We start from the raw sequence: 17,609 nt of genomic DNA on the forward strand, positions 1-17,609 counted from the left end.
TGTTTGGTAAATGGAAATGCTGTATTGAAATATGGTTTTCATGAAAAACAAAACTCTTTATTAATTCAAACGAATTCATGAAATAACTACAATTAATTTATCAGTTTAGTTTTTCAAAAGTTTACATCCAAAATTGCAATGTAATCACCACCGCTGCAACGCAAAAGATTACTTCCTCCGTTCTCCGCAACTGATATTCTTTCATCTTACAAAAGGTTTTTTCAATTATCTTCCCATCACCAGTTCAGATTTCGACATGGACTCCAAATGCACTCCTTTAAGTATTTTTATTTCGTAAATTACTTTTATTTTATAATTTTGTTATTTTATAACAACATTTTGGTAATTTATACTCTTTTGTTTAGTGACGGAAATATGTAGGGATCTACAAACCGGCTTGCTTTAGGGATCTCTAAGAACAAAATGTAACGAACGGGGAGGAGAGACTTTTTATGGAAAATACCATTTATGCTTAATTAATTTATTTTTAATTGTTTCCAAAAGTAGTTTCTTCTTTATTTTCAGATTCTTGTTCCTTTTCGTTTCGGGCTTTTTTTTCAAATTCCAAGAAGCGAGATTTGATTGATTTCATTCTATGTCAGATTTAGAACAGACAAGGGAACTTTTAAAATAGCAATGTGTGCAGTCCGATTCTATTTTTAGCTCGATGGTTGGGACTTCATATAATACCAATTGTTTAGAAGTTTTAGTTGTTTGATATGCAGGAAATGTAAGACAACATCACGACGACAGTTCTAACAACTTTGGTCTGTTCCAGAAACTGCAAGAATCTACTTATTTTTACTACGATAACAATTTTTCCTTTATGTTATCGGAATAAATAGTAAAAATTAGTAGATTTTTGCAGTACTGGAATATACCAAAATGAAAATAAACAGGTGTGTAAATAAAAACACAAACATCATCTCTATTGGATCGATGGAATGGGTACAAATGCTGATGAAAAGATCGGACCTTTCACGACTTCCTTTGCATTGGTTCAAATCCTAATGAAAAGATCGGATCTTCCACGACTTCCTTTGAACCAATGCAAAAGATGACATGAAATCACGTCATCGCAAAGAACCCCTTCCGTCAAATTTTGCTGGGTATGGTTCTAGACCTTGTGTTCAATTATACCAGGCATGTCACAGATTCCGGTTGGAATGGTTTCAATTCCGTCATTTCATTTCGATCGTTTTTGTTTTGTTTAGCTTCTTCTTCTTCGATCCATTTGGTGAATTTCGAAAATCGCATTATTTAGTATAAATATGGCAACATTAGAGGAATCAAAACAAAAACCATATGGTTAGAAAACACTGTAGAAGTGGGAATTGTGAAAAATATTCTGCTTAATGAAACTTTTTTTGCGAAAAGAAAGTTAATTTTTACAAAATGCCGGGAGTTTTTATTGCTTCAAAAATTGAGGCGCAAAGTATAATCAACATAATATTGAACAAATACCGTTTTTGAGTTATTTTTGTTTTGTTTTTTTTTTTCTTTGCTTTATTTTATCATTCGTAATCCCAGATAGTTAATTTTTGTTTAAAAAAAGTGGTTCTTACATAAAAATTGTGTGGTAATACTTTGTTAATAATTGCTTTTGTTAATTGAAAATATATAATCAACTAATAGGCTTCTTGAAAAATTTTGCAAAAGAGAAAAGAAAAAATTTTGCTGGAAACGTAACCAAACACACCTATTATATCCATTAACATTGTTTCCCTTTATACCGAATTGTAGTCAGTGATCGTTACCGATTTTGCCAATATTTTGTCATCCAATGGCATTTTAACTGAAGTTTTAAATTTCAGTTGTTGGCGTTGTTTGCAGACTTTGTTCTTCACATCTTGTGGTTTTTGTTTTGTTCCACAAATAACTTTTGGGATTTTTTGTGTGTTTTCGAAGAATTATATTTTTGTATGTTCTACCTGAGGACGGTAGCTGCTGGTATATTTATATAAACCATATTCGATACCATATCAGCAGGCGGTGGCAAGCATTAGAAGAAAAGGGAAAGAATTCAAATATGCAATATGTATGGCAGTGTTTATGTACATATATTTCCTATATATGTACAGTGTTGTGCAATACAGAAACAACAAAGCAAGTATCGTAAAGTAAATTAATTTTTTTGGAAGCTGTTAAATACTTTTAACAAGAAATATTTCGTGTGTAGCGGAAATCTGTTATATAGGGAGAGCATCCAATAAATTTTGGATCCGTTATAATTTTTTTAAAATGTAATATTTTGTGTCCAGTTGTTCTTTGAGTTTTCAACAAGTTGTTTCTGTACTTTGTAGTTGGGTGGAATAACGACAAAAACGATATTGAGTGATCCTTGAGAATGGGGAGTGCAAAACAAAAGCAACAATCGAATATTATTAAAAATTGTAGTGTTATCGGTTTCAATTTGCTGTACTTTTGACTTTGTTTTTGTGGCATGGTAGTGTCGTTTTAGGAAGAATTTGCATTTGTGATCCCCACAAGGATGCCATCTCCTACCACTTTATTTATGGTCTGGGAAAAATATCATAATACCTTCAAATCAAATTTTTCCCTTATATAAAAATTTAAATTGTAAAACATTCATTCGGAATGGGGATTAGTATCAACAGTTCTTATGTTTGCCGTATAATAAAAAAGTTAAACAATACATCCTGGTGTAAACCACTTGAGGCCATCGGCACTTTGTGGCTTAAAACCCCAACTTTAAAAATAATCCAAATAGGAACTTCCAAGAATTAGTTTGGGATTCTTATTTCCGATATACGCCTTAGATTAGTTTGCAGAAGTTTTTAAAACCATTTCAAAAGTACAAAATATTCAAAATCATGACTCAAAATTTGAAATTATAAATTAATCTGAAATTTAATAAGTTGAAGAAAATTAGATACAAATACATATACAAAAATATATATACTAATAATATAATAATATTGGGTTCAAAAAAATATGGTCAGGGTGTATGTCACGCACTGTATTCTTTATTTATTTATTTATTTTAATTAGAAACATTGTGGCGTTTTTTATTGGGATAGCGTTGGCAATTTTGTTTTTCAAAATAGCCTGGCTTAATCCCATTGTTGTTGTTTTAATATTTTAAAACAACTAGTTTTTTAGTGGAAAAGATTTTGCATTGTTCGCCATGGGGTAAGACAGGGAATACTATAGTTTCGATCCACGGCACTGGATCTCATCAGGTCCCTTATTTCTTGTTTGTGGATATTTTCCACCGAAGTTATTTTTTAATAACTTCTTCAACAAGAAACTTTTTATACCCAAACATCAATCGTCAGCTCGAATTATAAAGGTAAGCAAAGAAAAAAGTTCAATGAGAAGTTTTTCCTTGGCAACCTCACACAACTCCGACGAAAGTGTCTGCGAAAACAATTCAAACCTCTTCCACTAGTATGTGTCGTCGAATTTCAACGAATGCACACACTAAAATTTGATTGGTCTGCTTTACAGCAAAAACAACACACGTCGTGCCAGTGTCTTCAATTAGAAACATTGTGGCGTTTTTTATTGGGATAGCGTTGCCAATTTTGTTTTTTCAAAATAGTCTGGCTTAATCCCATTGTTGTTGTTTTAATATTTTAAAACAACTAGTTTATTAGTGGAAAAGATTTTTTGCTAATGTTAGGGTCGCTTTACAAAATAAAAAATGAAAATAAGAAACGTTGGTTCTTATTGCATTGCATCCTCTACGCTCTACAAGTTGCTATAACCAATTGAGTTTCCAATATTGTTCACTGTTAGAGAATTTTATTCCGTCCTTTTAACCCCCCATAATCAATATGTACATATGTAATTTATTAACATTTTTGTATGTAATTACAATTTTTTTGTTTTTTTGTTTTATTGTTATTATAATTTTTTAATGCAACCACCTCACGGCACATTCATCCATCCGACCCATTTAATACCATGATTTGTAATTGCATCAATATGGCCATGTTTTCATCTCATGTGGTGTTTTTGGGGTATTTCTGTAAATGCACATAACGGACAACAACGTATGTAATAATTAATCAATTTCAATCGAATTGATATGCATCGGACACGTGCCCTTTTTCACGGCATATTAATTAATTTCGTTTAAACATTTTTCAATTGAATTTCGAAAATAAAAATGCATGTTAATTTAAAATACTTTGTTGTAAACGAAACGAAAAATATAATGGGCACGTATACGTACGCTATATTACACACGCACTTGCACCACACACACATACGCACGTACACTCTGAATCACCCATACCCATACGAATGCCATACAAAAACGTCAAACAAAAGATCGCGTCGCATTGGTCACTGCAGCACCACCAAGCTATACACGAATGTATCACTATTTTCCAGCACACTTGACAACGCATCCGTTCTGTTTCTACCCACAACCCCCACCACCGCCACCATTAGCACCACCTGGAATGACACAACTGCCAGCCCCGCCAACACTGAAACACTTTGGCAATTCCCTGGGATCCATGACACAAGCACATATAGCACAAACTCTTAGATATCCAGGTAAGAATGCAATCAGGCCAGTCTGTCAGTTAGCCAGACAACTGGCTGGCTAGCTACATAGCTGTCAATTCAACACTCAAGATCTTAAAGCTAGCTCTCTACCATGTAATAAACCTACACATACATAAACTATTCTATACAAAATGAGCCTTAAAAGTGTAAGTAACGTTGCATTTATTATCCCATACAGGCCTATTCATACGCCCCGACGACACCAACTTGTATACAACTCTGGAGCCGACCTTAAGCAGTAATCCCAATGTATATTTCCAACGTGGAGGTGCCGTCCATCCGGGCATGATGTATTAATTGTGGCTCAAAACTCCCTCCCCCTCGAAGACAATACAACCCAGCAGTATCCGTTTCCAGTTAGTTGCATCACAATATAATTAAGTCCCTCAACACATACAGACTACACATGAAGACTAAGCGTGTAATTGCAGAGTTTTGCTCCTCAAGTTGCGATGATTGAAAGAGAACGTCAGCAAATCAACTCTAGCCTTAAGTTTTAATTTTAGTTTTAAATTGCTCAAGACTTGTTTAGTTTATTAGGAGAAATATGTGAAAAATCAAACACTCATAGTTTGTAAGTTATACTGATTGTCTGTCGTTCGCATTGCTCAATAGTTCACATGGAACAGAGAATGAAAAAAAATACTAGATTATTTACTTTTACGTTAATAATATTAAGTGTTTACCACAACTACCAAGGCAGCCAGCCGCTCAAGTGTTGGTTGCGAAGTTTGCGAATTCCTCGCAGTCGCAATAGTAATCCATGCAGCCAGGTGGCATGGGTGACACCCCATAATGTTCATTAGTTTTTACGATAACTCTAATATAATAAATACTCACATTAAACAACACACACACACACACGCACAGATACAAATGGAAACTGGTGCATATAATTTACAAATAAAAAAATAAAAAGAAACAACAAATACATGGACGTATTGTAAATATTTACAATATCAACACCATACCATACAAGTATTTTATTCAGTAATCATTAAACATTTAGTTATGTAAGGAATGCGTCGTATTCAACATTAGTCTCCTGTCAATCAAATTGATTTTTTATATAGAATACTCTCCCAACTGTCGTATACAAATATATATATTTAGTTATCATATAATTACTTATGTACCTATTCCTTAAGCATTAGACAAGTAAGCTTTCAATGTAAATGTAAATAAAACGACGTTCAGTTGAAGATGTCACATGAAGAAAAATGCTCCAGACAAAAGAAGAGAAGTAGAAGATTAATTGATGAATATATGAAAATAAAAAAACACACAAAATGATATAAGAAATTAAACATCAAAATAATTTATTTGACTTTATTTTAATTGAATAGGTTTGTAGAACTCATTGGAATTGTAAATGTTATTTTTTGTTTTTAGTTTTCATGCACTTTTTAGAGTTTCAATTTCAATTGCAATTGAAAACAACGCACCGTGGGAAAAAATGCCGATCTAGCGTGCAGAAAATCAAAAAAATGGACTTGAAAGAAGCTTTGAAACATTAAAACATTTTTTATTATTAGTTAAATTGTGATATAAACACCAGACCATGTGGAGAATATTGTAGTGATAACCAAACAGGTTTTTTAGTTCGATTCGCAAAAAGTTCTCGCATCGAAAGCTATTTCTAAAGGCGTTCTGATAATTTTTATAAAGAAAAATTTTAATTATAGTTTTTGGCCAAAAATTGACAAACTAGGGTAGTTTTAAAAAATCAATGTCGAATTTTTTTGGCGGCACCCCCCAAAGTTTTTAGTTTTGTTAGATTTTAAGATTGCCAAAGTTTGAGCTCAATCGGAATATAGGTGACTTCCGTATCGTCAGTTGCTTGGCAAATTACTGCAAATGTATGAAGTATTACGTTTCTTAACGCCGTTGTTCTTAACAACTGCGAAGCTAGATCAAAACGTCAAAAATACGCATTTTAACGCAGGCAAAAAGCAAACATATTTTTATTTCTGATGCATTTAGTTGCATTTTCGAGGAACAATTCATGGGTGAGGCGCTGAAAAAATTTTACCAGTTCATTGTTGTGGCTAAATAACTAACACTGTGCAAATAGGCCTACTGGGTACCTATTCTGTAACTTTTTAACAACTTTACTCATTGTTTATTATACAACAACTTAATTTGTTTGTTTTGTAGTTGTTACAAAAACAAAAGAAATTTTAACAACTTTTAAATCGATAAAAGTTACAGAATATGCTGAGTTGCAAATGTTCTGAGCAGCACTGCATGGCAAACCGTTTAAAATTTTAATTTTCTCTCTGAGACAAAGTTGTAGCTATTGTCATATAGAACAACAATTGGAAACACATAAAATAGATCAAACATCATCTTCAAGGTTAAATATATTTTATATTGGTGGACTTCCGTATCGTCAGTTGCTTGGCAAATTACTGCAAATGTATGAAGTATTATATTTCTTAACGCCGTTATACTTAACAACTGCGAAGCTACGTGTTTCAAAGCGTCAAAAATACGCATTTTTAACGCAGGTAAAAAGCAAACATATATCAATTTTATTTCTGGTGCATTTATTTGCATTTTTGAGGAACAATGCATGAGTGTGCAACTGAACTATTTTGACGAAGTTTAAACAACACAAAGCAAATGATGATACGGAAGTCAGCCGTTTTGTCTATAGATAATGGAATGCATTTAATATCTTAATAAATACCCAGCAAAAGAAGTCATTACTAAGTAATGACTTTATTCAGTAAATTTTGGCAGTAGTAACTACTTACAAATTGACCGTAAGTCATTATTTTTACATGGGGGTGTCATAGGAAGAAAGTACTTACTTAAATATGTTTGTTACATACATATTTAACAACCTACCGACCACCGAAAAAAAAACTAAAAAACATACGTTCTATTTTTTGAGGTGAATTTATGTTCAAATTCGCCACTCCATATTTTTCTTGTCTATCTTTTTTATACCCTCCACCATAGTATGGTGGAAATACTCATTTGCGACCCTATAAAGTATATATATTCTTGATCAGGGTAAAATTCTAAGTCGATCTGAGCACGTCCGTCCGTCCGTCCGTCTGTGGTAATCACTCTAGCATCCACAAAAATAAAGATAGAACGCTGAAATTTTGGAAAAATGCGTCTTTTGTTTGCAGGCAGGTCAAGTTCGATGATGGGCTATATCGGTCCACGTTTTGGTATAGCCCCCATATAACGGTACCCCCCGATTTACGGTATTTTGACGTTTTTAGCTACATTTTCAGACCGATTAGGCTATAATTTGACATTTGAAGTTCTTAAATGTCAATAAACTTATATAACAAAAGTTGTGGACATAGGTCCACGTATTGGTATAGCCCCCATATAACGGTACCCCCAGATTTGCGGTATTTTGACGGGTTTAGCTACATTTTCAGACCGATTTAGCTATAATTTGACATTTAGGGTTCTTAAAAGTCAATAAACTTATATAACAAAAGTTGTGGACATAGGTCCACGTATTGGTATAGCCCCCATATAACGGTACCCCCCGATTTACGGTATTTTGACGGGTTTAGCTACATTTTCGGACCGATTTAGCTATAATTTGACATTTGAAGATCTTAAATGTCAATAAACTTATGTGACAAAACTTGTGGACATATGTCCACGTTTTGGTATAGCCCCCATATAACGGTACCCCCCGATTTACGGTATTTTGACGTTTTTAGCTACAATTTCAGACCGATATAGCTATAATTTGACATTTAGGGTTCGTAAGTGTCAATAAACTTATATAACAAAAGTTGTGGACCTAGGTCCAAGTTTTGGTATAGCCCCCATATAACGGTACCCCCGATTTACGGCATTTTGACGTTTTTATCTACATTTTCAGACCGATTTAGCTATCAATTGACATTTAGGGTTCTTAAATGTCAATAAACTTATATAACTAGTGGACATAGGTCCATGTTTTGGAATAGCTCCCATATAACGTAACGCCCGATTTCAGGTATTTTGAGAATTTTACCAACAAGTTTTAACCGAATTATCTGTAATTTGAACATTTGACATTTGAAATTCTTAGTGGTCACCACACCTCTCCACCAACAATTGTCAAGAAAGCCCTCACATAACGGTACCTCCTGATGTTCAGTAATTTGATGATTTTAGCTACAATATTAAACCGAACAAGCAGTAATTTGACATTTGAAGTTCTTAGTACCTCCCAATTTTCCGTAATTTGGCAATTTTAGCTACAATTTTTAACAGAACTAACTGTAATTTGACATTTGAAGGTTGTAGTGGTCACCACACATCTGCATCAACAATTTTTAACATAGCCCCAATATAACGATACTTCCCTATTTTCGGTACTTTGAGGATTTTACTTAAAATGTTTAACCGAACGTAGGTCCATGTTTTTGTATAGCCCCAAAACAAACCTCCCGATTTTCCGTACCTTAGCTTTATTTTTGGGCGAACTTTCTGTAATTTGAAATTTAAAAGTCAACAAAAATTGTTCATTTAAGTTCATATTTTCGTATAGCCCAGATACCTCCGAACTAGCTGTTAATGACATTTGAAGTTCCCACGTTATGTACCGATTTTCGATATTTTGAGGATTCTAGCTAAATTTTTTAACCGAATTAGGAGTTATTTGACATTAAAGGCTCCAATCAAAAACTGTCAACATAGGCCCATGTTATTTATTATAACCCCTATATAACAGTACCTCCCAATTTCTAGCCCACCAAAAATTGTCAACAGTTAGATATAAGCACCATAAAAAAGGTCCACCCGAATGAAGCATTTTATGTACATTATCTGACATTTTAACGTACTCACTTAAAGTTGGGGACAGGAATGAATATTTTATGGTGGAGGGTATGAAAAGTTCGGCCCGGCCGAACTTAATGCTTTTTTACTTGTTTATTTTGCTCTCTGCTGGTTTTGAACACACGAACTTCTGATTTGTAGCCAAACACACTAGGCCACTCGAACGAACAGTTAGGGTTGTTTAAACACATTATTGAACATCAACATTTCTTCGTATTTTTTAACAAAAAACACCCATGCCGACGCACAGTGTGTCCAAAATCAGTTTTTTTGTGTCAAAATTCTATATTTTCTAAACGGGTGAAGATAGAGCTATGAAATTTAAAGATTTTTATCAAATGTAGATCTTTTATTTTGCAAAAAAATCGTATAATTATTAATTAATAAAAAGCGGCGGTACCGTTATATGGGGCTATATCAAAAAGTGGGCCTAAATTGACAATTTTTGGTAAGGAGACATTTTACTTGTAGTAAACGTTATATTTAAATTATTAGCTAAATCGGTTCATTATTGTAGGTAAAATCCTGTAAATACTTAAAATCGGGTGGTACCATTATATGAGGTCTATTCCCCGGCGCTGCAGTTGGTCGCAATTACTCTTTTGAGAAATTGATAGTTCGAGAGCTCATCTAAATTTGTATACCATTAGAACAGTGGAACCCCGTGGAACTTTACAGTTATATCCTATTGAAAAGGACTAATTAAAAATACACACGTAAAAAGATTGCAAAACAGATTCTATTCTACAGATCTGTAACAAAAATACAATCACTTCTAAGCACATTTTAACACATCAAATATCGGTAACATTAAAAGGCAAAATTATTAATGATAAGTTGACAACACTGTTGCTATGGGTAGAACTTTACGACTACTTTTTATTGGTCGCTATCTTACCGATTATTATCGTTAATTAACGAAATTATAAGCATTTTAGTTCTACCGATCTTTGTCGGTAACTGAAAAAATGAGTTAGAGAATCGCGATACAGATTTCGTACTATTGAATAGCAAAAGGAAATATTAAAAAAGTCCAGTCGTGTGGCATTTATGAACTCGAGGACTTGTCTATAAAAATAAATACTGTATTTATGAACTCAAGTCAACCTAACTCTAAACCAATACGGGTTTCACATTATTTCTCTGGTCGTGATCCATAGACATTAAACCGTACAAAATCCAAGAAAACATCAGACGGACGGCTCTTGAAGGTCAAAATAGCAACAACAAAAAACTTTTAAAAAAATCGGAGTTTTTTCGTACATTCTTAAAAGATGTTCGTTGAAATCGTATGTATATTCTTGTAGATGACTGTTTCCTTGAATTTTTAACGGTTCGGTATCTATGGAATAGAATTTTTTTGGCATTTTGATCTTTAAGAACCGTTCTTTAAAAACCAATTCTACAGAGTTCATATGTTCTAAAAAGTTGTTTATTGAGATCTTAGATCTTGATGTATTGTATTTGCAACTAAAACGTTGTGACCAAGAAGTCCAGAGACACGGTAACAGCCCGTAATACTTGTTCATAATTCAATAAGCATTTTATGACGATATTAATATCTTTACTCAATACAGCATTTGAATGGACGTCTTAAAACTAAACTTTATAAACATAAAAAATGGAATTGCTCCAACAACTGCAACGACATTCATTTAACAGCTGACGCAACTACACTTCTCTTAATGTAAAAGACGAAGATCGTGATAAAAATTAAAAACGGATCGTCAAAATTTACTCACATTTTCCATTCCTAGTTGAGTTTTTTATAAAAAAAATAATAATGGCAATTCTGACCATACCACGGCTATAGCAATCGTAATGGTGAAGCAGGATAAACCGATTCTATTGTCAGTGGGCCAGTAAGCAACAGCACAAATATTCGATGTAGCAGGCCACAAAAGCTCCGTATGGATGAGTATGGCTTAACCCTGAGTAACAAAAATAATTTTATCGCTTTTCTGTCAAATGAAAATCATAAAAGTCATATGGCGAAAATTTACCATTGTGGCTAAGAACACGAGATAAGTAAATCGCAAGCGAGAGTAGACATGAAAATATAAAATGAAATTGCACTTAAAATTTTACATCTCTTCATCTCTTACTTCTTTTGCCAGAATTCCATTATTCGAGTTTAGCTGTTATTTTTGTAACTTAAATTTGCAACAACAAAAACATCAATGGATGGAAAGGGAGAAAACGTGACTGACTCAAGCAGAAATGTCGATTTTTAGGAGGGCAATCTTTAAAGAATATTAAACTGTGAAATATCGTGTAACTTAAGACGATCCCCTCTATTCTAGGACGAAATACAATCATAACAAAGCTATCGGGCTACATCAAGAGATCATTCAGGTTAGCGGGCAGACGATTTACGTTCAAGTGTGAATAGAAAATAGACAGAAAGACGGACGATACCCTACACCGCTATACTGATTGTCGAGAATGTGTATATGGGAAATGCTAAGTTATCAACAAATAAAAATACAAGGGATACAATGTAATAAAAACATCCTGTCCGAAAAAGTAAGGAGCTCATCGATTTCGTTTCTTTCCACCACTCGAAGACATTTCAATAGATTTTAAACTTAATCAGCTTCAATATATGTAAAAGTAAAATATTTCCACATTTCATTTCGAAATTTGAAATATCCACGATATTAACACCAAGATTGTAGAATTTGTTGTTGTCATAGGAAAGGTGGCGACAGGGGTTTAGAACGTATGTATGTAGGTATGGCAACACAACACACGTCTGAGTATGTCATAAATTTTTTAAGCGCCTCTTATATAATTCATATACCGCAAATTATGTACCCAACACACAACTAACAGACTCCATATACAGATAGATAAGTGACCATAGATGGAGCGAACAATGATCATCATCTGCCATGGTATGCTATGATACCGTTGATGATGTTGGTGACAATCATGATGCGAAAGCATTGCCAATGCCTGTGATCAGCCATAAAGAATTAATGCTACAATAGACAAACATGTTGTTCCCAAGGGGCAAGCGCGAGAGCCTCCTTTGCCGTCTCTGCGACATGCATGAATGAATGCAAAGGTTCGAATGACCATGGATCGATAGAATGGCAAGTACTTAAAAATACATTAATTAAGTGCGGCTGGGCAATGCTCACACTGTTCATATATCCCGCCACCATGGAAGTGGAGATGAAACTGAAATGCTTTGGAAGCTAAAGCGCCCCTCTAATATGTCCACGAAAACGTTCGCATTGTTCGTTCCTATATTTGGCTTCAGTTATTGGGTAAATTGACACTCAATTAGAGTCGCTTAGGTATCACAAGTCAATCAGTGTTAGAATGCATGGTGCAGGCACAGGAAGATATATGTCTCTAGCTTTTGATACGATGCTGTAACAGTCCACAAGGATGAATGCGGAGGGACGGATGTTTTGTCGCCAAGAACCTTTTGTAATTTTGATTCCGTTTTGTGGCGGCAAACCTTCGTTCTGTGACTTAGGAGTTGTCATGTCATCCGTTGCGGCGTCATTTATTTTGCCAATGACAGCTCAGCGTGAAATGTTTGTTGCTTTGCTGTGATCCAGCCGAGCGCACAGACTACATACATATGTATGAACATAAATACGTACTTGCCAAAGATCATGCTCGCTTAGATGGCTAGTCTGGAGTTTTTTTTTTTTTATTTTGCCCCCGACAAGTCTTATTTTCCGTTGTGCTGGAGTACCTATCTAGGCAGATATCCCCAGTTTTTATAAGTAACTGAATCTAATTGTCTCTCTGCTTGTTTGTATGGGTGTATGTGCGTTATGTGTGCCTTTTCTGCTTGTCTATTTATTCTTTTGGATGTCCATCTTTCAAACTCAGACCATTTGACATGTTCTGCTGTCATACACTTTTTTTCTTCCCAAGTGATCAATTACCTTTTGAGTTATCGTCCATAGGCGTTATAGGTATGCACACGCACAGATATACACTGTCACATATGCGTCTGTCTAGATGCCCATGTGTCTGTCTGTATGTCCGAATGATGCTATTCTTGTACGAAAGACAAACAGCAAACTCCACCTTAATGACTTGACGTTTATCTTCCGCACTTACTAATGAACGCTGTACTCTATTTGAGTATATGCTGGCAACTTGTTGTAAGTTTGTGAATGTTTGCTATTACATACGTGTATGTATTTCAATTCTTCTGCATGAAATATGCAATTACATACATATATCCATATGAATGTCCCTTGTGATGCAAATGAGTACCCGCTTACCGCTGTTGACTTGAATTCATGAAGATACCGACATATTATATGATACTTGTTATATACATACAGTGCTGCTCAAAACATTTGCAACTTGAATGACTAGTTCATATTTTATATAGTTCTGAGGTAGTTTGTGGATTTGAAATGCCAATATTTTTGTAGATTGATTGTTTATTGAATCCTTTTTAAAGATTTAAAAATTAATATGCAAAAATTTCACTTATTTTACAAAAAATATACAAAACAAAGCTCGAACTCACTTTTGGTTCTGCTCAAAACATTTGCAACTGAGAAAATTTTATTCAAAATCTGAAGAAATTATTTTTGTTTTGATAATATATTGTGAATTAAACATTTTATTTATTATCGGGAGACATCGTAAAGGACTGGTTTCCTTACTAAATAAGTTAATATATCCTTTGGAATCCTGTGCTCTAAGGATAATTGTTAAATACCAAGGTTTTTTTCGATATTTAATAGTCTAGAGTCCAGATTAGAGTCCCGGAACCTCCTATATGAATTTAGATTACTATAGCTGATTGCGTCCGATAAGAACTTAAGCATATTTTCAAAAAATACTAGTTTTACGTGGTTATATATACGTTTAGAAGCGGTATTATGCCAAAACATTCTGTTATACGCCAATTCTGGAGTGTGCTTGGTGAGATTTTGACATGCTACCTGTCCGGTTAGTTCTTGGATCTGATAAATATCTCGACCTCATGTATCCTGTACCATTTCCGTCCATAAAAATACCTCCAGGGCAATATAAAACACCTTCTACATTTTGGGTCAACTTTTTCGTATAAGGGGACAAATTCTATTATCTTCAGTTCTGGTGATCAATCAAATTTTTTCAAGTCATATAACTTAAATATTGATTTATATCGAGGAGAAGTACTCGATTTTACTACTCCAAAAATATAACCACACATTTTTTGAATAATTTCTATGAAAAATTCCATTTTTCCCGGAAATTACTCTTTTCCCAAAATTTGCCTATTTTGGTATACCGGTGTCTTTGGTATGTATCGGAGATGTTTGTATAGATTTATCGGTGTAAAGTCTTTTTTTAACATCTGTTGATGACCTCTGAGAGATCTGCTTAATAATTCGTATAATTTTTTGATCATCCCCTGCAGTAGATGTTGTTGTCCTTGCATCTCCTTCCCATTTTATGGCGATTTTAGTTCTTTTTACGCGGTATCCAGCTCTGTTTTAGATATTGTGATGTTCCTATGTTTAGTTTTAGACCTCGTTGGATCCACAATTTTCAAAAATTACCATTTTAGCAAAGCGTTGATAAAAATTTCTGGTCGTAATTTAAGTTTTTCTTAAAAAATTGGACATGTCTTGTTTTCGGCATACTTGTTTATCAAAAGTAAAAATATGTGGGATAAAAGTACTCCTCATGAAAGCTTTTTGCCCCCTTCTTCTGATTAAAATCAATTTGATGCCAATCAATACAAAAAACTCGTTAAAAATTAACTAATAGATATTCGTACCACGGAGTTGCAAATGTTTTGAGCAGGCTAAAACATGTGGTCCTCCGATATTTCACACATTTTTTAAACATAAGTGTTCATAACTGGATAATGTTTTTTAAATCTTGAAAATATGGTCAATAAAAAATCAAATAACAAAAACAAACATATTTCAAAACACAAAATGTCCCTAAAAATAGATTGAATGTGATATAGGCAAATGTTTTGAGCAGCACTGTACGTACAGTGTCAGCCAAAACTAAAGCACCCACTCAATATTTCGTTGCGTATCCTTTATTCTGGATGACACATGCACATCTCGTAGGCATAGAGGATATATAATTATTATTTCAGGCGATATTGCTTCCCAGGCTACTTTTGCGAGTTCAAATAAATTTTCTTTGGTTTTCAATTTTTTTTTCGGTTGATTTTTGAGTTAACGATCTCCAAGTCCCAATCAAGAGCTAAGATCAGAGATTGATCAGGACAATGGAGAACTTCTGTCGAATTGTTCTAGAATCACTCTTTAACCACTTTCAAAACATGTTGTGGCCCGTTATCTTCCTAGAATGTCCATCTGTGTGACATCTCTTCTTCAGCATAAGGCAACATCATGCCTTTTAATACGTTACGAAAAAATTCCAGACCATCGTGTTCCGCCTTTGCAATATTTAGGATTTAACCGTTGCCCATTTGGTCCAGGCCTTCTGCCATCTGAATCCTTTAAATTAAACTTAGATTCATCAGAAAACAGCACAGTCCTCCATTTTGGACATTCCAGTTCATATGGGTCTTGGCGAATTCCAGTCTGCCATTTTCATTTTTTGTCGACATGAAACTTTTTTTGCTGGTCAGTGAACCGTTCCTTTGGTAATTTGAAAATATGAACAATATCGACTAATTTTTTTCAAATAGCTCCATTATAGTGGTACCTCCCGATTTTCAGTATTTTGAGGATTTAAGCCACATTTTCCTATCAAATTAGCTGTAATTTGGTACTTAAGGCCTGGATACATAAGCTGCTCGCCTGTCTCGCTTCGACTGCTTGCCTGCTTCATTTCTGACATAACAAAAATAAGAGAATAAAGACAGCCTAGCCAATTTCCTGTGCAAGCACAGGAAGATATATGTCTCTAGCTTTTGATACGATGCTGTAACTGTCCACAAGGATGAATGCGGAGGGACGGATGTTTTGAAATACATGTATTTTGTTTTTGTATTTTTGAACGCACACGCAACACGCAGAGCTATAGGTTTCGCCCTTAAGAAAGTATAAGGTGAAAACATGGCCCAATTATACAGGTCCTATCTCAAGCAAATTCAAACAAACACAAAGATTTGAAATGTCAAAATTCATAAACAAAGGCGACAAATTTGATTTCGCCGACACGGAATATGTTTGAGGCGAATTTCTTTATTGTCAATTAAGGTAGATGCATACATAACATTTTCCGAGAAAAAGTTGTTGACGCAGTTATTTTTGTTTGGCGTAACAGAAAGTACCAGCTGATCGATCTTTAACTGCCAAAATAAGTTATTGTAAATTAAATTCTAATACAAAACACAACAAATGTTGACATTTTACGTGTACAACATAAAGTTGATTTGTTTTTTTTTTTTTTCATATACATCTACCTGTTCCTCTACAGTTTGACATTTCTCTACCTCAGAGCGAATTCAAATGACAAATATGAATTTTGACAGCTCAAATCAAAATCATTTGTTTTTGAGAGAGGACCTTTATAATTGGGCCATGGGTAAAAATGTGTTTATTAAAAAGCAAAAACTAAAAAAACAAAATTATGAATGAGAAAATGGAAATATTTGTTGAAACGTTGAATAATACTTTGGGTAATAATTTCGGAATTAAGTTGTGCTAGAAAAATGTACGAAATGATTTATTTTTGTTCAACTTTTCAACTTGACATTGTTGTAACAAATTGCTAATGCATCTACCTTAGTAAATGTACGGTTGGTGACGAGAATAGGTTTTCATAGTTCGATTTTTTCATTCACGAGCAAATATTCGATCGAATCGAACGTCGTAATTAGGCCCCTTGTTTTCTTAAAAAAATATCATTATAAAAGAATGTACTGGGGGTGCTTAAGTTTCGGCCGATACTGTATGTACATTAGAGGTATGACTTTTCGACATTTTTTTTCTCAAAAATGATTTCCTGTAGCACGGATGAAAGAACTTTTGCCTATTAATCACTAAAATTCAAATATTGAAATAGGTCATGCAAAAATCACCTTGAAAAAATGTTGAATTTTTTTGTACAAAAGTGACATTTTTGAAAAAAGCGGCTGACTTCCGATACGTCAGATGCTTTGTAGTCGTGCATGAAACTAGAGGTTCTTAGATCGAGTTACATACTAGTGTAATTTTATGAAACTGCAGTAGTGGAGAACTCGATCTAAGAACCCCTAGTTTCATGCACGACTACTAAGCAACTGACGTTTCGGAACTCATCCAGCTTTTACGACATTTTTATGATTCTGAGATTTAAAGAAACTTAGTGAGAAA

The 17,609-nt window shown here is 34.0% G+C and overlaps 2 protein-coding genes across 4 annotated transcripts in view; one reads left to right on the forward strand and one right to left on the reverse strand.

Moving 5' to 3' along the window:
- The window catches only part of LOC141402767 (uncharacterized), a 34,842-nt gene extending 28,985 nt beyond the window's left edge, over window positions 1–5,857 (forward strand). Inside the window, exons 2-3 of one of the 3 annotated variants that reach the window (XM_073984690.1) lie at window positions 4,363–4,530; window positions 4,721–5,857. In XM_073984690.1, coding sequence (XP_073840791.1) covers window positions 4,363–4,530; window positions 4,721–4,839 — 287 coding nt within the window. In that variant the 3' untranslated portion in view covers window positions 4,840–5,857. Of the gene's footprint in view, window positions 1–4,299; window positions 4,531–4,720 lie in introns of all 3 variants that reach the window. The other 2 variants (XM_073984689.1, XM_073984691.1) reach the window with 2 other exon arrangements.
- CrebA (Cyclic-AMP response element binding protein A) overlaps window positions 1–17,609 on the reverse strand; it is a 220,645-nt gene that overhangs the window by 141,370 nt on the left and 61,666 nt on the right. The gene's annotated exons all lie outside the window — the stretch shown is intronic.

This window comes from Musca autumnalis, unplaced genomic scaffold (assembly GCF_047663935.1).
Source record: "Musca autumnalis isolate F117 unplaced genomic scaffold, ASM4766393v1 scaffold_4, whole genome shotgun sequence".
In the NCBI taxonomy this organism is placed as follows: domain Eukaryota; kingdom Metazoa; phylum Arthropoda; class Insecta; order Diptera; family Muscidae; genus Musca; species Musca autumnalis.